Raw genomic sequence first — 26,729 nt, forward strand, 5'->3', positions numbered from 1 at the left:
ACAAGGCAGATACAAACTTTATAAGATTTATATATATCTTTTCCATATGGGTATAAATGGTCTCCTGCTAAGTACAGCTGCAAATCACACCAACATAAGATATCATGTGACTTGGTGGATATTTCTGCCCAGATCCCCAGAAATGCTTCAGCCAGCGCTGCATTGAATGGTTGCATTTAAAATGTTCCAACATGCCTCTGAGCTGGGTGAAACGTGATTCCTGTGATGAGGTTTTTATTTATTTTTTATTTAGAGGGGGTTATAATCTGGCTCTCTTGTGTCATACCAAGCAGCATAATCTCTCTCTCGCTCTGTGTGTGTGTGTGTGTCTGTGTGTGTGTGCGCGCGCGCGCGCGAACTGTCTTTGTGAGAACCATCTTGACGTTTGTGGTGGACCTTTTAAGAACGGCAGAAAGTAATGTTTAAGGTTGGAGTTAGCATAGATACAGGGAATTCATTATCTGTCAGTCCTCACAGTGGCAGTCTTACTTGTATGTGTGTGTTTCCTCTCGGTGCATGCAGGCTGCAGATGTTCCTCTCGCGCTCTCTCGCTCGCGGGAAATAAGTGCAGGCAGAGTGCAGGATCACACAGACACGTTCCTCTCCAGCTGCCTCGTGAGGCAGAGTGTGATGCCATGAGCGAGACAACGTCCATCCTCTGCTGACAACCATGAGCAACCGACTGATTCCTGCTGTAATGAACCGTCTGAAAAGGACTTTTAAGGGACTCGCCGGTAGATTCACGCAGTCAAGATGCGTTATTTGACCAAATCTCTGATTTTATTTCTATATTTTGCCATTACCGGGGAATGTTATAAGCACGGTCACCGGGTGCGAAGGTGGGCCGGTACTGGGGAGACCCCAAAGCATGGCACGTAAGTGAAAAATACAGAGACAATCAAAGCACGATTAACACGTGGAAATGTGGGTGACTCATCTTAGTAAATTATACGTTTAACAAAACTGTTTATGTCACAAACAAATGTGTTAGTTATCTTACATTAGATATGATGGTTAATGTAGATGCTAAAGATTAATGGATGGCGTGTGATGTTAGAAATATTTAATCTAAGGCGACATTAACCACAGCTGCTCTACCTAAAATCAGTTGAAATTGTTTAGCAAAGAATGGTGTTGATCAAAATGGTGTAGAGGCGTTTGAGTTGAAATTAAAGGTTTTGTCGTTGATTTATTTTAGATGTAAATAGTGTTTTTTAAAATCCCTGAACTTTGTGCACTGCATCAATAAGGTGTGGTCAGAGCTGAATGTCAGTGTGATTATATCTCCTGCTTATGATTATTAATCATTGTACTGGTTATTTTGATTATTTATGACTATTTATTCTTATATATGGCTTAACAGCAATCTATGGACTGCGCTGACTGTCAAAGTGCGCTACCAAACGTGTGTTCGCTGAATAATGCTCTTAATAGAAATTTCAGAATTAGAGACTTGTTCAAGGATGCACTGAGAGGTCGTCAGAGACCTCTAAAGAAGAAAAGCATCTGTAACTTGTTGAATTGCATAAAACAGCAAACAGACTTCTGTGTTAATGAGAAGTGGTGTAAGAGCAGAAGTAATATAGTGCACATGGTGTGATATTGATATATGGTTGCAGGAAATAATTTACAATGCTTTAACATTTTCTATATTTCAGCAAAAATATAACCAAAACATCATCAGAGTTTTATACAGATGCTAAAAGCCAATGCAGAGATCCTAGTTGAATAAAATACATGACAATATTGAAATTGGACTGGTTCTTATGTCCTGCTTTTTGCCTTGCTTGACCATTCGTTATTCCATTATATGTGCTTTATATATATTACATCCATTAATACAAGCATCTTTTTCTATGCCTGAGTGCTTTCTGTATAGCATTCACAGACATTGTGGGGTGGCTGTAGCTCAGGTGGTAGAGCAGGTCACCTACTCACCGGACGATTGGTGGTTCGATCCCAGGCTCCTCCAGTCTACATACCAAATATCCTTGGCGTGTAACCCCATGTTGCTCTCCGATGCATCCATTGGAGTGTGAATGCAAGTGAATGTTGGATAGAAGCACTAAAAACCTTAGATAAAGTGCTTGTGTGAGCAATGGGTATGATTGGGTGAATGCACGAGTTGAGTGCGCTCAGTGAGAGTAGAAAAGCGCTATATAAGAACCAGTCCATTTACCATTTATATTCTATCTGAGAGCAACTTGGGGGTTTTGGTAGCTTGCCCGAAGACACGTTGGCATGTAGACTGGAGCAGGAATCAAACCACCAATATTCCAACTAGCAGATGACCTGCTCTAGCTCCTGAGCCACAGCCATCCGATCTATCAATGGCCATGATTAGTGCCTCTTTGCTGTCTTTCAGTCCAGCTTTGTCCAGCCACTGGTAGGACTTCTGGATATCAGCCACTTCCTCTATCTGCCAGTGGTACATACCATGCAGGGGTCTATCCTTTCATGATGTATTACGTCCCCACATGAAAGCTAGGCGAAGAGGGTGGGGGACAGTAACAGTTGGATCTGGGTTGAAATGAAAAGAACGCCAGGCAGAGGTATTTAACACAAAATATCTTTATTATAATCAATTACCTCAATATTCATATAAACAATAACAACAAAAAGAGACAGCAACGCTGCTTTAATGATAAATCAGACAAGCCAACCCAATGAGATGGTGACCACTTCAACAAAGAAAACAACTATAAGGCTTCAACAGAAAAAGACAGCAACGCTGCTCTTGGCAATAACCAGGCAGGCCAAACAAAATAATGGAGGCCGCCGTCACCTAAGTGAAACCACTGCTCAGTTAAGAGCTACTCACAAAGAGCCACGCACGGTGGGGCTGGTCACACACACAGCAGGCCTTTTCCACACCTAGACCAGACTCACACACTGACCAGCACAGAGGAAATCCACCAGAAGCCTCTCCCACATCCACACTGCTCTTCTCCAGCTTGTATCACCTCTGAGGGTAATTGGTGGTAAACGAGGGCAGATGAGCAGCAGGTGTGTCCTAAAAGAGAAGGCAGGGGCAGAGAGAGGAGGAGGCGGAGAAAAAACACCACACCCACACAAGGGCAGTTTCAGGAGGCCTGGCTAGGGCTGTAAGACCCCCTCCCATAAATACAAACCAGTGGTTTGTCACAGAATGTCCTACACAAATCTTAAATCTCTCACCTACCATGCACCATAATAATGGTTAGGCATACCCTGCCAAATCTGCCAAGACCTTTTTGATGGGTTGAAAACACTGAATGGGGTTGGCTCAAGTCCCTCAACATAGTGTCCCAAGTGACAGCCAGAAGTTTTTTGAGCCATCACATATGGAGAACCCATCAGGCAGCTAGAAGGCCTTACAGCAACACTTCTCTGACGCTTCTTCGCTGGGTCATGGCGAAAGGCATGCTGGTTAGCCAGAGGTGCAGGTTGGAATGGTTGTGTCGCACACAATCTGTCACACTGTAGGTCATCTGGACGATGATCAACAGGTGGCAGCTCAGAATTAGTCGACCTCTGACATTCACCAAATGACACCACTGGCAACCTTGTCTGTTTGTGAACCACAGTTCACTCTTTTGAAAGCAGATCGATTTTGCTTTGAGTTGGCTTTTGAACAGTGAGCAATCAGGTGGCCAGGTTTGTGGCAAAAGAAACAGAGCTTTATTCTGGATCTTGAAACCATGCCAGCATTAGCTTTGTTAGCAGGCACACTCCTAGCCCTCGAGACTGACTGTTTCTGTTTGTAGGTCTTACAATTTGCTACTAAATGGCCAGATTTAAAAGAGTAAAAACATTTTCGGTCTGACCTGGGACAAGGCACAGGCACCTCCCCCCTTGTGCCTTGCTCACCACTAGCACTGCTAGCCTTCGCTAGTGTGTCGTGTCGCTCTTGCTTAATGATACTGGCTTTATGGACGAGTGCGAACTCGTCAGCCAGTGTGGAGACCTGCTGCAAAGTGGAGACTTTCTGTTCATTCAGATATACTGCCATCCGCTCGGAGATGCAATTTTTAAATTCCTCAATGAGAATTAGCTCCCGTACCGAAACTAGGTCTGCAGCTTTACAGGCCATACACCATCGGTCAAAGAGGATACTCTTTTCCCTCACGAAATCCAGGGGACTAGTTCGTAGGCTAGCAGGATAGCACCTTTCAGTTTGTCGTAATCCAAACTGCACTCAGCGGACAACGAGGAACATACTTCCTGTGCCTTGCCCACCAGCTTGCACTACAGCAGGATGGCCCACGCATCCCGCGGCCAACGCAAGGCTGTTGCTATCCGCTCAAATGATTCAAAATAAATCTCCACCTCAGTGTCACGAAATACAGGGACCAGACGACTATTCCTTCCTACATCAAACTGTACCTCTGTCTGTGACAGCGAAGCCGCCACAGGAGGGGAGGAGGCCTGCTGGAGTTTCAGCTGTCGCAGCTTGACCTTAGTCTCCGCCTCCACCTTCTTCAGCTCAACCTCCCTAGCCCTAGCCAGTTCCACATCCAAACGCCTAAGCTCTAACTCCCTTCTCAGCTGGAACTCTCTCTCACGCTCCTCCTTTTCCAGCTGGAGACGAGCCAGGCGGACTTTGAGCCTAGCATCCTTCTTAAAACCCTCTGATGACTGGGTGGAGAGCGGATCAAAACGGGGCAGCGTCATTGGCCCACCCTCGGGCAGCCCCTGGCCCACAGGTGTACACACTGACGTTTCTACGACCTGGCTTGGAACATGAGGCGCTGCACTTGGTCCATCCGGACCGGGTGTGCTCGGTGGTTCTTGCATTACAACCACCCTCTTCTCCAACAACCCAGACACCAGAGCGGCCTTCAGCTCCGCTTTGCGTAGACCGGTGGAGACACTGATCCTGTAATATGTTGCCACCTCATGCAGATCCCTTGTCTTCCTCTTCTTTATTGGGTTTCTGCTGCCTGAAGCATTCATTGAGCGCACAGTCAGTTGGAGCCATCTTGCTGATATATTCTTGGATGTTTGTCTCATCCTGGACTGTGGTACTGACACTCACCAGTCCCTAGCCTCCTTTCTTTCGCTTAGCATACAGCTTTGGGGTGCTGGACTTGGGTCAGAAGCTACTTGTAGCTGTCCTCTGTGTCTGCAATGTTGCCATCTGGCGGTTCAATCCCCTCAGATCTGACTATGTTCCCTCTCTTTGTTATCATCCAACAACACTTCTCCAGTCCAAATGACATTCCGATGCCAATTCCTTTCTGTGCCCCACTCATGTTTTGAGCCATATGCCTATTCATCTTAGCTGCTATGATGCCTGACAGGAGCTTCCATGTGGTGCTGAGGCAGGTTATTGGATGGTAGTTGGATGGGACTGGTCCCTTATGGGGGTCCTTAGGGATCAACACTGTCTGGCCTTTGGTTAGCTATTCCGAGTGTGTCTCATTGACTAGCAGCTGGTTCATTTGTGCTGCCAGACGCTCGTGGAGTGCAGTCAGCTTCTTCAGCCAGTAGGCGTGAACCATATCGGGGCCTGGTGCTGTCCAACTCTTCATACTGGAGACCCTTTCTTGATATCTGCCTCTGTGATGGTTACTGGACCTTGTTCAGGGAGGTTGCTGTGGTGTCCTCTTAGATCCACTACCCACTGAGCATTGCTGTTGTGGGTTGTGTTCTTTTCCTATATGCTCTTCCAGTATTGCTCCATGATGATATCTCCCCCCTGTCATCCTGGCTCCCACTTGCCGTTGCATGTGTATTGTACCTCATCAATCTCTAGCTGTGAGAGCAGTCCCTTCCTCTGAATGCTGGAACACTGAGCTTCTAGTTGATTTGCCGTCAATGTGGATGTTGGGCATCAAAGATTCTATAGTCCCCTCATCCTATTCATGTAACCCCTTTTGCTGGGGTTACTTGTGTAGTAGTATTCCAACAGCACCCTATTTTCATGTCTTGCCCACCGATGCCTTCGTATTCCAGTAGCTCACTTCTCATCAGGGTGCCCTGGTTCCTCAACACCTGAGCTTGTTGATCTGGTCGACATCCGAGCCAGTATGACTTCATATTTATCTCTCTCGCTCATGGCTGCCACAGGCTTGGTTAGCATGGGGGTCTAGCCTAGGATCCTTACTGGATACAGACGCCCCAGACAGGAATCAAACTTGCCCTACCGCACGCAGCTGAAAGAAAAACAGCACCCAAGAGCCATCAGAGCCCTTGGTTATGACCCAGATCCAGGTTATGACCAAAGTCCCCGGTCAAGCCCCCCACGAAACCAACCCTTAGTTAACCCTATAAAAGCCTTAAAATAAATAAGCTCTAGTATCCCATCCCACGTTTAGAGTCACCTCTGCTTGCTGCAGGTTTCACTGCAGTAGAAAGTGGGATGGCTGCTGTCAGCCGTTCTTTCACTCCACCTGAGCTCACTGTTTTTATAATGGCTCCACCTCTTTCCAGTGTGTGTGTGTGTGTGTGTGTAGACAGACTCAGGCTCCATCTTAAACCATGACAGCCTCATCCTCTCTGCTACTGTTGTGTTATTAGTGTTTTGTTTAAAACTGGGCGGTTGTTTGGGCCTAATGTAGTTTTATTTGCATGTTGTTCCTAAGTACAGTCAGGGAAAAAATTATTTGAACCCCAGCTGGTAAGTTTATTTGAACAGTGAGAGACAGAACAATAACAAAAAAATCCAGAAAAATGCATTTCAAAAAAGTCATAAATTAATTTGCATTTTCATGATAGAAATAAGTATTTGCTCCCTTTGCAAAACGTGCTTTAGTACTTGTTGGCAAAACTTTTGTTGGCAGTCACAGAGGTCAGATGTGTCTTGTATTTGCCCAGAAGTTTTTCACACATCTCAGGGGAAATTTTGCCCCATTCCTTTTTGCACATCCTCTCCAAGTCCATGTTTCGTGGCTGTTGTTTGGCAAGTTCAAGTTCAAATTTTATTCGCCACATGCAGTGGCAGGTTGCCCTGCAGTGGAATGAACCCGCCCCCTGACCTTACACACACAACACAGACATCACATGGGAATACAAGTCAGAGAACAGTTGCATTACAGAAAAAAAACACTGAAATATACACTACAATGGGAAAGTACAAGAGGAAAAAAAGAGACCTCTACTCATGCTGGGCTATAGAGGACAGCATGAGAACAGGAAACAAAAAAACTCCTCTGCACAGAAAGCACTTAAATGTCCACAGTACAACATTATAGAGAGCACGTGACCAGCAACAGGGTTGGGTAGGGGATAAGGAGTAATCCCAGGCAACACAGCAGCCATCCTGTCACTGCGCCGACTCTCCAGCGCAGGCCCAGACCCGCCTCGTGTTCCCAGGAGGCAACAAGCATCGAAGGCATTGGAAGGGAAGGGGGGATGTGTGAGTGCTTATCAGTGTAAATGTATGTGTGTGTGTGTCCATAGTTCAGCTGAGAAAGTGTCCTCCGCCCTATCATGCTAAGTAAACAGTCTTCCAGCCAAACCAGGTGGCCTTGCATAGAGTGGGAAGAACAGTCTAAACACAGTCGTTACCAGGGAGTTTTTGTTCGACTCCAGCCTTGAGCCCACAGCTGGCGCCGAGGGGGTATCCGCATTTGATGTTGATGTTGTTGATGTTGTTGATTTTTCTTTTATGCGAGCAGCTCATGAGAATTTCAAAGCTGTTCTTTAACACTCCGACACTGGTCTCTCAATCTCCCATTGGAGAACCACGAGCTACCAAACTTGCGGTCCATGGTCTTGTCATTCTTGTGCTCAGAGAGCCGATTCTGAGAACTCACGACTGCAGTGAGCTGTTCCACGATGTAATCCAACTTTCGCTCAGAGATGTTATTCTGAGCTGACTTTTCCTTGATGTAACCCAATATACAACTCGAACCTTTAGCTCCCTCCACAGATTTTCTATTGGATTAAGGTCTGGAGACTGACTAGGCCACTCCAAGACCTTGATATGCTTCTTCTTGAGCCAATTCATTGTTGCCTTCGCCATGTGTTTTGGATCATTGTCATGCTGGAATACACCACCCACGACCCATTTTCAATGCCCTGGCTGAAGAAGGAAGTTCTCACCCAAGATGTAATGGTACATGGCCCCATCCATCCTCCCTTTTATGCGGTGCAGTTTTCCTGTCCCCGTGGCAGAAAAACACCCCCAAAGTATAATTTTCCACCTTCGTGTTTGAGGCTGGGGATGGTGTTCTTGAAATCATAGGCAGCATTCCTCCTCCTACAAACATGGCAAGTTGAGTTGATGCCTATCATCAGAAGGCATAGCATAGAGTTTCACTGCTATGCAGATGACACACAACTTTATCTATCTCTGAAACCAAATAACACAGCAATTAGTTAAACTGCAGGAATGTCTTAAAGACATAAAGATCTGGATGACCTGTAATTTTTTGCTTCTAAATTCAGATCAAACTGAGGTTATTGTAGTCGACCCTGAAATAGAAATATGGTATCTAACCAGATTCTTACTCTGGATGGCATTACCTTGGCCTCCAGTAACACTGTGAGGAACCTTGGAGTCATTTTTGACCAGGACATGTTCTTCAACGCACATATTTAACAAGTATGTAGGACTGCTTTCTTCCATCTGGGCAGTATCTCTAAAATTAGAAATATCCTGTCTCAGAGTGGCGCTGAAAAACTAGTTCATGCATTTATTACTTCTAGGCTGGACTAGGGCTGCTCAATTAATCGAATTTTAATCACGATTACGATCTGGGCTTTCAACGATCATTAAAAATGACTGAGCCGATTATTAGCCCCTCCCTCATTTATCCGCAACACCTTAAAGGCCGGTCCGTGAAAATATTGTCGGGCATAAACCGATCCGTGGCGCAAAAAAGGGTGGAGACCGCTGATTAAGAGGACCCGAGGGAAGCTCGGAAAGCTAAGCAGAAGTTATTTGGAGAGGAGAGTGACTGCCGTTGGTTGAAAAGAGAGGTTAAAAAAAAACTTCAGTGGTGTTGCACACTATTTTATATTATTTTTTAAAGTCATTATTCAATACATTGTTATTGTTAACCCTTTAAAGCCGGTCAGAGCTGCACGCTCCGTTTTGTGTAACTATTTTTAAATCCCTGAAGAACCCTGAGCCCTGTAAGCTAGGGCAATAATTTTTTTTTGCATATGAAACCAGAGGAGTTGTACTTACATCTTATGACATCAGCTTGTCCTCGGTCACGGTTTCCTTCCACATAAAGCTTTGCAAAAATTGCATAAAAAGCGCTTGCAGGAACAAAAACATAATATTCCAGAAACACGCTTTACCGATCCGATTAGCTGTTCGTAACACTTCCAACAGTGAAACAGAAGTCAGTGTGAATTATCGCGTATGTCCGCCATTTCCTGCCCGAAAACGGAAATGACGTCATTTTCGCGGAAAATGTAGTTTTTTACTTGTAGGCCTTAAAAGCCTATACTGGTGTTTTATAAGTCATGTTTGACTTTTCTGAATAGTTTCTGTGATGCTTAGAACTCGAATTGCACTGCTGGAAATAGTTTATTTTGATGCACATGCTGTTTTCTTTGCAAATTTGCATCATAGGATTGTTTTTTCGTTTTTCCTGCAGTATATAAAAATTGGTGTATCTCCAAAATAAAACTATGAAGACACTCAAAATAAATTTCGTGTTGTTGTAAACTATTTTTTGCAACTTTTTTGTATTTAAAGTTTTGAGGGATAAACCTCTTAAATTTCTCCAAGTAGAAATATATGTAAAAAACAAAACAAAAATGATTTAATTTTTTCGTAGTTTATTGCACTTTTTTGCAATTAATGTAGTTACTATGGACTTAACGCATACATATTATTAAAATATGGGCTATAATAGTTGTATAGCAACTTGAAATGCTCCCACAAATGGCACTACAACATGTAAAAAAAATAATATAAGCTCTGGCGGACTTGGTTCTATAGTAGGTCGTAAGGGTTAAATAAATGTCGTCAAATAATCAAGATCTCAATTTCAGTAAAAAATAATCGTGATTATCATTTTTGCCATAATCGAGCAGCCCTAGGCTGGACTACTGTAATTCATTATTATCAGGATGTCCTAAAAACTCCCTGAAAAGCCTTCAGTTAATCCAAAATGCTGCAGAAAGAGTCCTGACAGGGACTAGAAAGAGAGAGCAGATTTCTCCTATATTGGCTTCCCTTCATTGGCTTCCTGTTAAATCCAGAATTGAATTCAAAATCCTGCTCCTCACGTACAGGCTCTTAAATAATCAGGCCCCATCTTATCTTAATGACCTTGTAGTACCATATCACCCTATTAGAGCACTTCACTCTCACGCTGCAGATTTACTTGTTGTTCCTAGAGTATTTAAAAGTAGAATGGGAGGCAGAGCCTTCAGTTTTCAGGCCCCTCTTCTGTGGAACCAGCTTAAAGTTTGGATTCAGGAGACAGACACTATCTCTACTTTTAAGATTAGGCTTCAAACTTTCCTTTTTGCTAAAGCATATAGTTAGGGCTGGACCAGGTGATCCTGAATCCTCCCTTAGTTATGCTGCAATAGGTGTAGGCTGCTGGAGGATTCCCATGATGCACTTTCTTCTTCAATCACCTTTCTCACTTATGTGTTAATTGGGTCTGCAACCCAGTGTTTTGTGGTTGTGGATTAATTTATATTCCTTGATTATTGTTATTCACGGTTTTGATTTTCTCAATATCGTCTTCTGCTTGTGTTTTATTTTTAGTTCCTAGAATTTAGGTTTCTGTTACTTTGTCTTCCCTGTGTCCCATTTCTAGTCACTCGTCTCCACGTTCCCTGTTTCCCATGTCAGTTGTGTTTCTGTGTCTCAGAGTCTAGTTTGTGTCTTTGTGATTGTCTCATGTTTCCTGTTTTACTTTGACGGTCCCTTGTCCCGTGTCACTGTATCTAGTTTTGCTTCCCCTTTAGTCCCAGCTGTGTTCCCCTCCTGTTTCCCATTCCATCATTACTCCCTTATGTATTTAAGCCCTGAGTTTTCCTTTGCCCTTTGTCGTGTTTCTGGTCTTTTTACACTTCTAATTTCTCAGTGTTTTATCCTTAGTTTTATGCTCTAGGTTTTTGGTTTGTTTTCTGTAAGTTATATTATGAAGGATGTTTTTTTTGTTTTGTTTTTTTAGCAAATAAGGTTGCCACTTTAAGTTCACCTTTTGAGTTTGAGTCCTGCATCCTGCCTGCCAGATAGACCTCTGCATTGAAATGTACTTCTTATTAATCTCTAGCTCTCTTCCAAAGCATGTCTTTTATCCCTCTTCCTTCTCTCACCCCAACCGGTCGAAGCAGATGGCCCGCCCCTCCCTGAGCCTGGTTCTGCTGGAGGTTACTTCCTGTTAAAAGGGAGATTTTCCTTCTCACTGTCAACAAAGTGCTTGCTCATAAGGGGTCATGATATTTGGGTTTTTCTCTGTATTTTTCTCTGAGGCGACCGTGGCTCAGGGGATTGGGAAGCTCATCTGTAACTGGAAGGTTGCCGGTTCAATCCCCCTACTCTCTCCGTCCTGGTCGTTGTGTCCTTGGGCAAGACACTTTACCCTACCGCCTACTGGTGTTGGCCAGAGGGGCTGATGGCACGATATGGCAGTATCGCTTCTGTCAGTCTGCCCCAGGGCAGCTGTGGCTACAACTGTAGCTGCCTCCACCAGTGTGTGAATGTGAGAGTGAATGAATAGTGGATTTGTAAAGTGCTTTGGGTGCCTAGAAAAGCGCTATATAAATGCAGTCTATTATTATGTATTATTGCAGGGTCTACCTTACAATATAAAACACCTTGAGGCAACTGTTGATTTGGCGCTGTATAAATAAAATTGAAAAAATTGAATTGAATGCCAAAGAGCTTGATTTTGGTCGCATCTGACTATGACCATCTGCATGAGCTTGTTGTCACATCGTCCCTCGTAGCTGTGTGATTTCCTGTGCTTCGTGTTCCTTTGTAACTCCTAGTTTTCCATTCCCTAGTCTTAGTTTCAAGTTTTCCAGTTTAGTATTCTATGGTTTTTCAGCAAAATAAAGCTGCCTTTTTTTAGTTCATCCTCATGTGTACGAAGTCCTGCATTTGGGTCCTAATCCTGCCTGCCACACAGTGGAATCATGGCACTGGGAAGGTTCACCACTATTCCTTGTTTTCTTTATTTGTGCATAATGGCTCTCACTGTGGAGTTCTCAAAGCCTTACAGATGGCTTTGTGACCCTTTCCAGACTGATAGAAGTCTAACTTTATTACTCAGCTGTTTCTTTAGATCGAGGATACTTTTTGAGATCTTTTAGCCTGCTTCACTTTGTCAGACATGTTCTATTTGAGTGATTTCTGCCAGATCTGCAAGTAATCAGGACTTAGCTTTCCAAAAAATGTGGACAATTACAGTTCAATCCTGATTTAACAAGAGGGGCAATTACTTTTTCACACAGGGCCAGGTAGGTTTTCTCCTTTTTAAGCCACAAATGAATGCTCTAACAGAGGAGTCATTACAACACATGGCTTGAGGCAACTGTTGTTGTGATTTGGCACAATTTGAATAAGACTGAATTGAATTGAATTTAACCAATGTGTAAAGCAATACACTGTAGCTCAGGTGGCAGAGCAGGTCAGCCACTAATCAGAAGGTCGGTGGTTCGATCCCAGGCTGCATCCTGGCTGCATGCCAAATATCCTTGGGCAAGATACTAACCCCGTGTTTGCCTACTGGTGGTGGTCAGAGGGCCCGGTGGCGCCTGTGTCCGGCAGCCTCGCCTCTGTCAGTGCGCCCCAGGGCAGCTGTGGCTACAATGTAGCTTGCTATCACCAGTGTGTGAATGTGTGTGTGAATGGGTGGATGACTGAATGTAGTGTAAAGCGCTTTGGGGTCCTATGGACTAGAAAAGCGCTATACAAATGCAGGCCATTTACAAATGCAGGCCATTTACAATACCCCAGCATGGCCTCTACTCAACAAAAACACAAATACTGTAATTGTACAAACAGTACAAACAATAAACTCAGTCACTCTGGCGTCAAACAGAGTGACTGATTTGCTTATGTTGAACTGAACTTTTCAATCATCAATCATATCGGCATAAATCAGTTCATACATTTCTTATTCAGTGCATATTATTTTGTACCATTCTTTCCTGGTGCATTATTTTTTAATTCTTAATAATCAAAACTGTTTAAATCAGCTATCTGACAGTGACTGTCATCCTGCTGTAGCTCCTTGTCAAAGAAGCCTCCAGATGTGACGAAATCTCGCAAAATGAAGACAGAACACCTGCTCAAAGTAGATGACCATGACTTCACCATGAGGCCAGCATTTGGAGGTAGGTGTAGAAATTTCTGCTTTTGTTTGTCTTTCACATAGCATTAGATGTTGATTAAAAGTCAGGGTTGAATTACATAAGGGATTAGCATTGAGCTGCTTCTTGCAATGGTAATGGACAAGTGTCTATGGTGTTTGCAGAAAAATTGTGATCTGTAGTGAGAGTAGGGAGCAGGTAAAGAGAGTGTCAAGAGTATGGGGTATTTCTCCTGTTGTTGTGGACTATCTGGTCCCTGGGAGGTGTTCTGGGCATGTCTCACCAAACCCTAAACCCTCCATGCATGGTAATAAGCTTTTTCAGGTTTGTGCATGATAGGCCATAAGTGTTGATTGCCCAGATCTTGTAATTCTCACAGGAACACATGGTAGGTTATTGGCCAGTAGTTGATGGGACCTTCTGGGGATCCTTTGGGATCAGAACTTCAGTTAGCCATTACTGGTTTATTTGTTCTACCAGAGGCTACTGGATCCTTTTCAGGGAGGTTGCTGTGGTCTGCTCTTAGATCCACTAGCCACTGAGCATTGATGTTATGGGTTGCGTCCTTCTCCCTCACGCTTTTCCAGTATTGCTCTGTCTCCAGCCTTGGTGGGGCTGTTCGCATATTGTTGCCCTGCCACTGAGAATACACCTTAGATAGTTCAATGGAGTACAGCTGGTTTATTCTCCTGCCTCCTTTCTCTCTGGTATACCTCTATAAGTGACTGGCCAAGGCTGAGAGTCTTTCCTTGGCAGTTTTCAACACCTAAGGCATGGACAGCTTGCTGTACTTCTTAAGCAACCCTTTCTTCATCACACCTTTCTGCAGTATCAATAGTTGGCTTACTTCCCTCCACACTCTCCTCTAGTCCTTTTCTCCATAGAGGGTACTTGTGGCAGTTTGTCTTATAGCCAAGCATCTCTGTGATCACTGCTGCTTTGGTGTAGATCAGCTGATTGGTTTTGGTGATGGTCACAGTAGGTGTAGTCTGTAATGCTGCATTCACGTCCTGTAGTAGACCTTCAGAGGATACGTTAAAGAGTCTTGGTAATCTGCCACATAGTGTCCAGGTCCAGCTTTCTTATACTTTCCTATCTCTCAGGTGAGCAGCTCTCACACTTAACACACCTTCAGTAGTTAACCATGGTATCAAATCTTGGCTGGGGTTGAAATCTCCCCACTGACCAGACGTCCTGGCTCCCCTTTGTCGTAGCATTTGTGTTGTACCTCATTGATCTGCAGTTGTAACAGCAGTTGCTTCTTCCAAATCTTGGAACACTAAGCTACTTGTTGAATTCACTGTCAGTCCTGATGCTGGGTATCAACGCTTCCATAGGTCTCACATCCTCTTCATGTAACTCCCTTCTTATTCCAGTACCCCACTACTCATCATTGTTTACAGGTTCCCCAACACCTGAGTCAGACCTTGTCACACAATTTTTTTCCTTCTGATGTTTAAACCTTTTTGAGTTACTAGTTAAAATATATTTTTTAATCTACTTGTAATAGGTTAGATAAACATAATAATATTTAATTGATAAACTTGAGTATATACAGAAATTTACGCTTAGGTCTTGGTGGAATTGTGTCTCTTTTCCAGAGTCCAATTTTTGTGGTGTCCTTAAAACTCAGTGGAGATTTTATTAAGTTATTTGTACGTTAACATCCACCCACATCTCTGTACAGGAGACAGGTGGAAAGCAATTAAAGCTGATTCTTCTTCTTTAATAGAGTCAAACCAACCAAATGCATCATTATGGATTTTATTTAATTTCACAGTACCAATCAGTAAACTATTGCTTAGAAACTCAAAGCTTTGACTCATGAAGGCTTGACTGCCAGTAAAGTACACTTTTCTTCTTGATACAATCCCACTGATTTTCCTATATCACCATCTGGATGGGGCCAAAGCCCATGACTGGCACCTATTTATTGACTTTTCTTCAGCATTTAATAATATCCAGCTACATCTCCTAGCTGATAAGCTTCTTAACCAGTTTAAACGTGATTTTAATCTTGTTGGTTGGATTTTAGACTTTTTAACTGACAGATCTCAGTGTGTGTGAGAGTAAACGGCTGTTTTTCCAATCAGCTGAATTCTTCCACTGGTTCACCACAGCTTTGTTTTCTCTCTCCCCTGCTATATATTTTGTACACTAATGACTGTCATAGTACACAGGCTGAAAGGCATTTCATTAAATATGCAGATGACACAGTCATTGTACGCGTCCTTCATGGTGAAGAGTATTCCCATGGACCTGCTGTGGATGAGTTTGCTTCTTGGTGTGATCAGTCCTTAAAGATCAAAACCTTACAAACTAAGGACATGGTAATTTACTTCAGGAAGCCCCCCTCCAACAGTAGTAAATGGTGCAGCCATTGAACTGGTGGATAGTCATAAGTATTTGGAGGTTGCTCTTGATAAGGCTCTGTCCTTTGAGTCACATTTTGACTCTACAGGGAAAAAAAGGTAAAACAACGATTGTACTTTTTAAGGAGATTTTAACGTTTCACCTCAGATGATTACCTTTTTTATAAAAGTTTTATTGAATCTGTTTTAATCAGCTCAGTGCTGAGGAAGGCAACCTCTGTCATGTCATGTTCAGACCATCCTCTCTTTAGAGACTTTCACCTGTTTCCCTCAGGTCGCTGGTATAAAGTGCCGCAGGGAAGACCGAGAGACATAGAGTGTCTTTTATACCTGCTGCTATTGTTATGCTCAATAACACTAAGCCATAAGTGTTGTTGCCATCACTACTGCACATTGCACTTTGTTGATGCTACTGATAACATTTGGGATGTTTCTTTGTGTGTGTGTGTGTGTGTGTGTGTGTGTGTGTGTGTGTGTGTGTGTGTGTGTGTGTGTGTGTGTGTGTGTGTTATTGATGTGTTGACATACTACAAATCAATGTCCTATTGGGGGCAATAAAGTTACCATTCAAAGATTCAAAATGTTTATTGTCATGTGTACAGAAGAAATAGCATTTCTCTGTGCAATGAAATTCTTCTTCTTCTAATGCCAAGTTAGGTAGGGTTGAAGGAACAAGATAAATAAGGATAAAAATAAGACAAGATATTAAGATAAATAAGGTAAAAATAAGGATAAAAATACTGAAAGATAAATAAGTACAAAATAAGTAAATGAAGACAAGTGAGGTCCTGGTGATCCTCTCCGCAGTTGTTATCACTCTCTGCAGGCGTTTGCGGTCCATAGCAGTAGTGCTGCCGTACCATGCATGATGCAGCTGGTCAATGTGCTCTCCACAATGCAGCTGTAGAAGCTGCTGAGGATCTTGGCTGACATACCAAATTTTCCTCAGGCTCCTCGGGAAATACAGCTGCTGGTGAGCCTTCTTGACCACTGTGTGGTGTTCAGTGTCCAGGTGAGGTCCTCACTGATATGAACGCCCAGATACCTAAAGCTGCTCAACCTCTCCACTTCACTCTCCCGGATAAACAGCGGCTGGTGAGGCCTCGTCTTCTTCCTCATGTCCACTATCATCTCCTTTGTTTTATCAGTTTTGAGGGTGAGTTTGTTGTCCTCACATCATGACACCAGACCGGCCACCTCTCTCCTATAAGCCACTTCGTCCCTTCCAGTGATGCGACAGATCACTGCAGTGTCATCCGTGAACTTCAGTATGACCCTGTGGAACTCCAGTGTTTGTTGTAATGCTGGCTGAAGTCCTGTTGCCGATCCAGACAGACTGAGGCCTGCCAGTCAAAAAGTTCTGTAGCCAGTCACAGAGGGTGGGGTGCAGGCCGAGTGTAGACAGTTTGTGGATGAGTTTTTGAGGGATGACTGTGTTGAAGGCGGAGCTATAATCAACAAAGAGTACCCTGATGTAGGAGTCATTATTTTCCAGGCGGGAGAGTGAGTAGTGGCAGCAGCGATGGTGTCTGACGTGGACCTGTTGGGCCAGTAGGCATACTGCAGTTTTCTCTAATGCGCTGATGACTTCGTGGAGTTTGCCGAGCGCTGCTGCGAAGTCAGCTCGCGGCGGGATGTAAACAATGGCCAAAAACACAGCTGAGAGCTCCCGCGGCAGATAGTAAGAGCGGCATTTCAGCATTAGAAACTCCACGTTTGGCGAACAGTACTTGTAGACAGTCTGCACGTCTCCACACCACGAGTTGTTAATAAATGCACATAGACCTCCCCCAAAAGCCTTACCGGATTCTCCAGTGTACAGAGTGAGTCTGCAACTGGACGGCACATTCCAGGACTTTATCTGAAAGCCAGGTCTCGGTGAAAATAAGAGCACAGCATTCTCTTATCTCCTGCTGTGTTGTGATCCTGGCTCATATTTCGTCGAGTTTGTTTTCCAGGGACCGCACATTGGCTAGTAAGAGGTGGTTGGCTAGCCCGAGCTTTTAGCCTAGCATGGAGCCCACCCCTATTGCCTTGTTTGCGTCACTGTCTCCAAAGTGCTCTCCTGGGGTCGGCTGGCTCACTTGGGCTTGGTGCTTCGTGGCCTTCCTGGGAGTGGTGGCGGTGGCTGCCGCGGGAAAACAATGGCTGTAAGTTCCGGTGGTAGAGCGGAAAGCTCCAGGGGTAAGAAAGGAGTAGAGTCCAGATAATTGTGTGAGTTGCCAATGTCTAGTAGTGCCTGTCTCGTGTATGTTAACAGCGCACAACACTTGTCCAGTGCAAAAAGAACAGTGAACACACAAAAAAGCAAAAGAAAGTCGGACATTGACCATTGACCATTTACCAAATTCATGTCCAAAAGCTTTCTTGATTAACACTGCTTTCCACAGCTTTCATATCTTACAACCCCATTTGCATTAAGTTCAAGCAAAGTAATCCCTGCACTCCAAGACCATTTTATAGATACAAATACTCAGATATCATCAGATCTGTACCAATGCCACTTGCTGCAGTATAGGGAGGATGGGCAGGGGAGAAGATTGAGGAGAGGGTTGGGAGTGGGGATTGTGGGTGTGGTGCATGATTTCTCTTAATCCTTGGTAAAGTAACACATTAAGCTTGTTTTTAATCCACCGAGAAGGGAGAAGGATTGAAAGTCCATCAGTGAGATCATTTGATATATGGGCTTGGAATGGTTTGTTGTATGATCTACTAAGAATAGCATAAGAATTGTGTTCTTTTCAGAAAATGTAGAGTTTACCAGAGGATACAGTTTCAAAGTTATTACATGAACATGAAAACATACACACTCAATGAGTAGGTCTGGCTTAGGTTTCATACAGAAACAGTTGAGGATCAAACTGTGCAACCCTGCTATTAGGGGACAATCCTCTTATAGATGACGACATTATCATACAAGTGACATGACAAATGCAAAGCGTTTTTTCCTCATGTCATTTGAGACTGGTCTTGCCAGAAGAACAACAATATTGGCTCATTATTGAAGGAAATTAAAATGACCAGAAAAGAACCCCTGTAAGCAGAGCTTCAATGCCCAACAGTCCGTTTTCGCTCCTGAAGCGTAATATACTGACGATTTGTCAAGTCCCAAGGCATTCCTGAGGAACGCGGAAGGTCACCTTTCGCGTTCTTATGCTACGCGCCGGGTTACGGATGAAATCCAGTAGAATGACGCTCCCGCTGTAATACACATTCCAGCCATGTATTCCAGCCCTAACCCTAACCAGCACTTTAATGACGTTAGATAGTCTTTCCAAAGCGATTTAAGTAAAACAAACATACATGTGTAAATTCATTCTGAACGATTCTCGTGTTTCCTCATTTTTCCAATCTCATAATATAGGGACGTGTTGGGTGCCCGGAACGTAATATATCGTCACCTAGCGTAAAATGTTACGCTTTGGGAGTGAGAACGTGTTGTGCCCAAAGTACCCAGATGCAAAACACATATCAGTATTTGGTAAAGAGCTCTACAGATGCTGGTGAAAATTAAACACAGACATTGTGTTTTCTTTTTCTGCTTTCCACTTTTCCACACCTGAAAACAAAAAATAAAAAATTAAATGTGTCTCATCATATTGATAATGCTAATTTAACACATTAATGGAAAAACAAGCTAAATATCACCTGCTGCACAATGAATCTGATGTCAGAACTCTGGAGATCGGATGAGAAAATTGTGCTGAGCAGCTATATATTAACAAACAGAAAAACAGAAACATTGGTTTATGTTTCCTCTTGCTTTAATTATTAAAATCACTCTAAATCACGTCATTTTTAAAGGTGTGCATGGCTGTATATTCCCATTAAGATATTTTGAGCTTGTGAAATGTAATGGACAGCAGAAGCTTGTCATTTCTGTTATTTAAGTACACATTATCCCAGTGCATCATCTCTGAGGGGACAAGAGCTCAGGGAAATGACACAATAATCAGCATGGTATTTGTTTCCTTTTTTGTTGCTAAAGCTTTAAGCACTCATTGGTGAATGGGTCAGTTGCACCCATATACCATCTGGAGATGTTGGCTTAATATGACTAGAGTGACTAGAGTTAGTTCAGTTGCTAGCTTTACTCAGTGCAGCTCCCCTTGGCTGTGTGGGCAGCCGTGCCTAGTGTTGTCTAGCAGCATGCCAGACTCCACTCCAGCAGTGACAAGCAGATTAAGCTGACAGCAGTTCCTCATGTTTACAGCTTAGATTAGCACAGGCACCAATCTGTTACGCCATCAGACAGCTGTTGCTTCACCAGTGACACTTTGTCCCAATTTAAGAGCAGACATGGAACTGAGAAGTGGTCCAAAACTGGCTGTGAAAGTACATTCAGTATTATTGAAGGTACTTTGAAATTCTGTGTTTGATAGAAATTCCAATGTTTATGAACACTTTCTCCATCATAGTAATAAGTCATGGTGACACAAGGATATGTTTTCACTATTCCTTGATAAATTATCATTTATACTTTCCTTTTTGATAAAACTTATATTTAGGGCTGGACAGGTGACAGGTTATGGGCTCAGGCTGTTGGGAGACTTCCCATGTTGCACTGACCTTTTTTCTACATTTTCCTCCTTTTCCCTGACTGTATGTTCAACTATTGCATTTCACTATTTTTGTCTACACTGCAAAAATGGCTAGTCTATATTTAGGAAAGAAATACTACATTTGATACAAAAAGCACTGAAAACAAGTGAAATTATCTGTCCATGCAGCAAGTTTATTTTACTTAATAAGAAATCTTGAAATAAGATTTTTTAATCCAGAAATAAAAGAACACATTTGAGAATTGAAGAGGGTTAAAATAAGCTTTAAAAAGCTCAATTTAAGATAAAATTACTTGATATCAAGTCCCAAAAGTAAGTTAAATATGCTAAATTACAGTCTTTTTTTATGTTTTGAATTCTTACTTGCAGCAAATGAATGCACTGCAACGAGAAAAATAGTTCTAATACTATGAAAAACTACTCAATATTAGTGAAGTATGATTAATTTGTTTCTTGATTCAGGTTGGCTTATCTTAAAATAGAGCCGAATCGATATTAAATCCAGGCAAAAAAACCTTAAAACAGACCTTTTTCCTAGAATACTCCTTGGCTTCTACTGAAATCACAACCAGGGCAAGAGTGATATATGTCAACATTTATTTCTCTCATGAGAACAAAATCCTTTATTTAAACAATATAGGGCTGCTGCACAATCCCTAAAAGTCTAAATCAACCCTTTAAAAGGCCTAAACAGAGAAAAGAAGTTACATTTTTGGCCTTAAACTTTTGTGACAGTCACATAGTCTCACAATGTTGTAAATAATGGCATTACTGACTTAAAACTTTACATGCCTCAGGTAAAGTATCACTAAGAAAAAACAACAACAACTTTCATTTGTAAAGCATTATAAGTAAAGCCGTTTCTCAGGACATTGCTAGGCAAATTAGGAACAAAGTTGTACAAACGTACTACAAAACTAAACAAACTGCAAATGACCTGATAAAATCCTGCTTGGTATTCACCTATTTCTCAAAGAACGACTTCCACTCAGCTATTGCTTTCTTATATGCACTAGTGGCATCTTGATCATGGATGGCATCAGTGATTACCTCAGTTTGTATGACAGAGAGGACCGTTGCAACACATTTTGGGTATGTTAAGTGCAAGGTGTAGTAATATGCCATCAACACCAACATTCCTTCCCAGAAATCCTCCAAGGGGAGAGTGGTCACTGGTATGTTTCCTACAGCAACAATGCTGGTTGTTCCATCAAAAAGCAGCACTGGGGAGGAGAGAGGCCGCTTCTCCAGGTATAGCATTGCATCTTCACCTGGCTAGAAAAGCACAAAAAAAGGACAAATTCTTCAAGATTTTCAATGAAAGGGTTGCTGTGCATCCAAACAGCTTAAGACACAAAAAGCAATATCAAGAGTTTAGAATGCTCCAACTGATTTACTGTTGGAATAGAAGAAATAAATGTAAAATATCTGACTTACATGAATATGAAATTTTGGAAATGTACACAGCAAAATCTCCAGTGTTAAATTAACACTACAGAGTGTCTATATGGGTCCACACCTCTGAGTGTTAAATACAACACTGTTGAGTGTTAAATTAACACTTTGACAGTGTTATATGTTTAAAAGTAACCTAGTCAGTTTTGAAGATTAACAATGGCTAACACTGAGCAGTGCTGATTTTCTAACACTGGAATATTTCTAACATTTTGATTTATTTTCCTGTGTTAGAAAATCAGCACTGCTCAGTGTTAGTCATTGTTAATCTTCAAAACTGACTAGGTTACTTTTAAACATATAACACTGTCAAAAGTGTTAATTTAACACTGGAGATTTTGCTGTGTATTAATTCTGAGCATGAATTTTCTCTAGTTTGCAGCATTTTTATCATGTCTATTTGTGCTTTTTTTCCTCATTTGTTTTTTAAAACTATTTCTTTTAACTGTTTTACATATTCTAGTTTTTGAAGGCCTTTTTAAATATATCATTTTACTGCTTCTACTTGTATCCTAACTGCAATGTGCTTTTGCTCTGTGCTGCCTCTCTGGAGTAGGTTTTGAATAACAATTAAGAAATCCTGACTAAGGAGTAATTTAATCCCTGCTGAATTGAACTTCAACCCACTCTTATTAAGCAGGAAAAGCAAAATAATAATATTAATAATAACAATACAAGTAAATGGAGTACAAGTTACAGTGGCTGGTATTGCAGCTGTTCGCACCTTGAGGATATGAAGGAGAGCCTCACTGGCACTTCCCAGCCGCTTTGGTGGTGTAGTTTTTGAAGGAAAAAGAGATGGAAGTGCATTGAAGAGAGTGACAGTAAAATCCACTGTGAACGGAGAAAAGTATCTCAACAAAGTAATAATAATAATAATGGATACTTTATTGATCCCCATGGGGAAATTACTTGCAGGCGCCCGGGGAGCAGTGTGTAGGGACGGTACCTTGCTCAGGGGTACCTCAGGGTAGCCGTTAAGTGGATTCGAACCGCCGACCTTCCGATCATGGGGCGACCACTTTACCTACTGAGCTATCCCTGCTGTAGGGCTGAACGATTATGGAAAATAATCTAATTGCGATTTTTTGCCCCAATATTGCGATTGCGATGCGATATGCGATTATTTTTTAAGGTCTTTGTCTTCTGTATTATTAAACAAAGACAAGCAATACATCATATAGTATGGCCAATACTATATTACATTAATTTTAAACTGTTCTTTCCTGGAAGACAGACCTCTGTTATGATGACATGAGGTGATGCATGAATTGATGACTGACATTTTTATTTAACTTCTTCAATCACAACAGTATATTTGAACATACACAATAGTTTATTTTTAGCTTACAAACATCTGAGCATAAAGTGCTGACAAGGAACCCTGGTGTAAACATTAAAATGAAAGTCAGTACAATGTGCAGATTGCAGAAATATACATTAAAAAAAATCAGTGGCTTTACCACACTCAGTTTTTCGACATCTGTGAACTACTAGACAGTCATTCAATTAAAAAATAATATTAAATAAATAAAACTAATAAATAAAAAATACACACATCTTACTGATCTCTGCAGTCAGTAACATTACACATAAAGTGCAAACATAATAGCAATTGTATAAACACACACACAAACACGCCTTTAAAGTTTAAAGGCGTGAAATTGGACGGTCTAGTTCTGATTAGCGTCACCGCTGTCTCGGTGGAGTTTAATAAACTCGGCCGTCTGCTTCTTGCTATCTAAAATATAACCAGACACTGGTGTAAATTCTCGACTGTCTCATACTTCTGTTTAATAAGTTTTCTGTTTGACGTTTAGTCAGCTGTGTGAAAACCAAGGAGGAACCCACCCGGGGGATTAATAAAGTTTTATTTTATCTAATCTAATAACTTTAATCTCAGCCAAACCGATTTACTCACGAACAAACAAAACACTGAAAAAAGCCCAACAATAACATTTTTAGGTTGTCTAAGTGACTTATATATTACGTTTAACCCGAGCAGCGAAACTCCGCGGTGATCTGAAAATGATGTGCCGGGAGTTGTGCCGTTCTCGGCCGCATCAGTAACCCTCGAGCTCCCGGCTAGCTGTCGAGCTGGTGGGTAGCAGACGCCTCTGAAAACGTCGAAGCACTTTTGCAAATATGGGATATCTTGATAAACCGAGCAGATATTCGATGTTTACACAACTACTTTCTCGCCTGAAAATATTTTAAAAGTTTATTTTGTGACCCAGAAAGATTAGTATGAGTAATTTTAAAACTTAGTAGCGGCCGCCATTGTTGGAAACTGGAGTTTGGCTGGGCCGCGCTATGAATTCTGGGATATGGTAGTAATTTGGACAGCCTTCGGCGCGTCGCTGTGACGTAATCGGTCTACAAATGCGGCCTCAGGAGGATGCAGCCCATGAATTTGGACATGTCCAGAGTATAATCGCAGCCTTTGCGGTTAGAAAATTGCACTTGATCATGTCGCGATATTATCGCAAATGCGATATATCGTTCAGCCCTACAACAAAGCAATCCGAACATATCTGATGTATGATTTTAATGTATGCAAAGGCCACTTACCTCCACGTACATCCAAGGGGAGAGGAGGTTTCAGGACCTTCTTCCAAATGCCATAGAACTGCACCTTCGAACAAAACTCTGCCCATCGACCCTTCATTTGATCTATGTATTTGCAGTTGGAGCCACCAATGATGCGACGCAGTTCATCCATCGCCTATGACAAAGTTGTGCTCAGTTAGTCAAGAACTAACTAAACCTATCCAGAGAAAGCAAGGAATTTAACTGAAGGTAGTTGAACTTACATTTCGTATGTCTTTGAAGCACGGGTATGCTTCAAGTATTTTTCTAGGCCTGTCTTCTTCCCTTGTAACATCTGCGTCAATAAAAGCTCGTCTGGCCTCAAACTCCAGGTCCAAAATTTGAGCAACGTCACTTTGGTTGGGTTTTGCATTGGGTTTCCTGTACATGTTGCTCAAGGTTTTGTAATGTCTTGCCTGCATCTTCAGGCTGTCATGGTCTGCTAGGGAAAGCAAAGAGCAATTGTAAGACATGGTGTAACTAGACTTCACTAAATTCAGATTTTTCTAATCAGTCATTTCTAGTAAGGTTGCATGGTTGTTTTTAAGTATAATATTTATGAGAATTAATGTTTAGGTTAAATATGTTTGAGTAATGAACTGACCCTATATGTCCTGATCATTTCCCTTTGTGTCCTTTTCTTATAATGATCATGGATTTATGTTAATTGTTAGTTTGAACAGAATCAAATATTAAAACGAAAGTTTAAGATGCCCGTGAATAAAACTGTGGTGAAAATAAGGTAAAGGTTGTTTACTGTGTATATCGTTCACATCAGTGTGAACAGTGATTATGAGCTGATGGATAAAAATATTTTAGGTAATTTGATCTATGACAGAAACACTGTGATAAGGCATGATAGATGTGACCAGCATGAGGATTTACATGTGTAAATAATTAGCACTGAGTAACACCCATTACAACACAAAGTGGTAAAATACTTACTATGGCTAACTGGCAAACTGGAATGAGGGATCTATCATATGTTGATTTTACACACCAACTCGAGTTAATGACAAACCACTATGATTTATGGAATAAACACTTAGAACGGGGTTCATTGCTTCAACCATATTTTGGAAAGAGCTGTAAGAGGAACAGTCAGACTGAGAGGTAGATAAGGGTGATGGTGGACTTACCAACAACATCATCTGGAGGTGCAGTTGAAGGACCTATATCAGACCTGGGTGCAGAGCATGAGGCTGACTTGAATAATAGTGGTAAAGCCAGCGTAGTATTGTTTGACGTAGTTGGTACAGTGGAGGGTAGCGGCAATTGGGATTCTTTCTCTGAGGAAAAAACAGAAGATGAACAGAATGGGTGGTCTCTTTGAAGTTTTAGATGTCCAAAAGTCATTAGTACAGCAGACCAAAGTACACACCTGCATTTGAGTTATCCTCGCTGAGGTCATCATTGCTCTCAAGAAGTATGGTACAGTCACTTGAACCACTTGCTTCACCACTTAGGTCACCTTCAGTCCCATTGTCTGTGTCATCTGAGCTGAAAAGAGTCTTCCTGGGCCTGCCTCGTTGTGGCATGGAGCCCTGCCTCTTCCTTGGAGACTTCATATTTTGGAGTCGTTTGTACAGTTTGGTGTAGATGGTCAGCTGTGGTAAAATAATATATTTTTGTACATCCTTTTATTATCTCACTCAATTTTAGATATTGTAGTGGGTAAAGAATGACTTACGTATGGCATGTGTGTGTCAGCATCACGTAACATGGGGTAATAGTCGACAATCTTCTGTGACATTGCTCTCATTTCGAGTTTGGAGGGGTATGTTACTTCTTTCCCCATGGGACTAGCTCGGAGGATTGCAACCATGCTGGTGACTGTGTTCCTTACAAGTCTGCAACAGAGCTCCTTCGACATCCTACAGTCCTTTTCCTTTCCACTGTGGAGCAATGCAAAGTACTGACTGCGCACCATGTCCAACTCTGAATCTGTATACACCACATACTCTGGTGGGTCTGGCATTTTCATTTTTTTGTCAGCAGTGTAGGAAATGGGAGTGGAAGTTTGAGGCTGACATTGTGACACATCAAAGCCTAAGGGGTTACTCTCGCTTCGATGGAAAGTGTTGGCATCTTGGTCAGTACTCTTAAACTATAACAGCTGTGGGATATAAACAAAAATACACAATTAGGCAAGTTAATGCTAGACAATATGGACAGTAATCATCTTCTTAGTGGTATAATGTGTTTACCTTTTGGCTGATAAAATCCCAAATCTTCTTTCTATGGAAGAAATTTTCATGGCCCGGAAAAAGATCCTTTAGGTCATCCCGGGTAAAGCTTCTCAAAGTTTCCTCATCAATATTCGCAGCTGTAAAAGAGAAAAACAACTTCAAAAGTGATATTTATTTCTCTTTTCCTGGGCGTGGCTTACTACATATTGAGGTCATTTTTTGTCAGTAAATGTATTTTAGCAATAAGTAATATTAACAGGATAAAATGTCAAACTTAAAACAGTTTATCAAATATTTGGGAATGCAATAAAACTATTTTTGGGTGTCTTCAAGAATGATGT

At 42.0% G+C, this 26,729-nt stretch overlaps 2 protein-coding genes across 2 annotated transcripts in view; one reads left to right on the forward strand and one right to left on the reverse strand.

Moving 5' to 3' along the window:
* The first annotated feature begins 645 nt into the window (after nucleotides 1–645).
* The window catches only part of gabrr2a (gamma-aminobutyric acid type A receptor subunit rho2a), a 77,829-nt gene continuing 51,745 nt past the window's right edge, over nucleotides 646–26,729 (forward strand). The window contains exons 1-2 of the mRNA XM_080871168.1: nucleotides 646–875; nucleotides 13,139–13,245. Of these exons, the coding sequence (XP_080727294.1) occupies nucleotides 754–875; nucleotides 13,139–13,245 (229 nt within the window). The 5' untranslated portion in view covers nucleotides 646–753. The remainder of the gene's footprint in view (nucleotides 876–13,138; nucleotides 13,246–26,729) is intronic.
* Nucleotides 20,996–26,428, reverse strand: LOC308389675 (uncharacterized protein). Its single transcript, XM_080871158.1, has 8 exons — nucleotides 26,407–26,428; nucleotides 25,890–26,306; nucleotides 25,581–25,806; nucleotides 25,339–25,488; nucleotides 24,424–24,641; nucleotides 24,182–24,335; nucleotides 22,335–22,444; nucleotides 20,996–21,430 (listed from the first exon to the last, which is right to left on the reverse strand). The coding sequence occupies exons 2-8, from the start codon at nucleotides 26,181–26,183 to the stop codon at nucleotides 21,119–21,121; spliced, it is 1,464 nt and encodes a 487-aa protein (XP_080727284.1). The 5' UTR covers nucleotides 26,184–26,306; nucleotides 26,407–26,428; the 3' UTR covers nucleotides 20,996–21,118.

This window comes from Rhamphochromis sp. 'chilingali', assembly GCF_963969265.1.
Source record: "Rhamphochromis sp. 'chilingali' genome assembly, chromosome: 21".
Lineage (NCBI taxonomy): Eukaryota > Metazoa > Chordata > Actinopteri > Cichliformes > Cichlidae > Rhamphochromis > Rhamphochromis sp. 'chilingali'.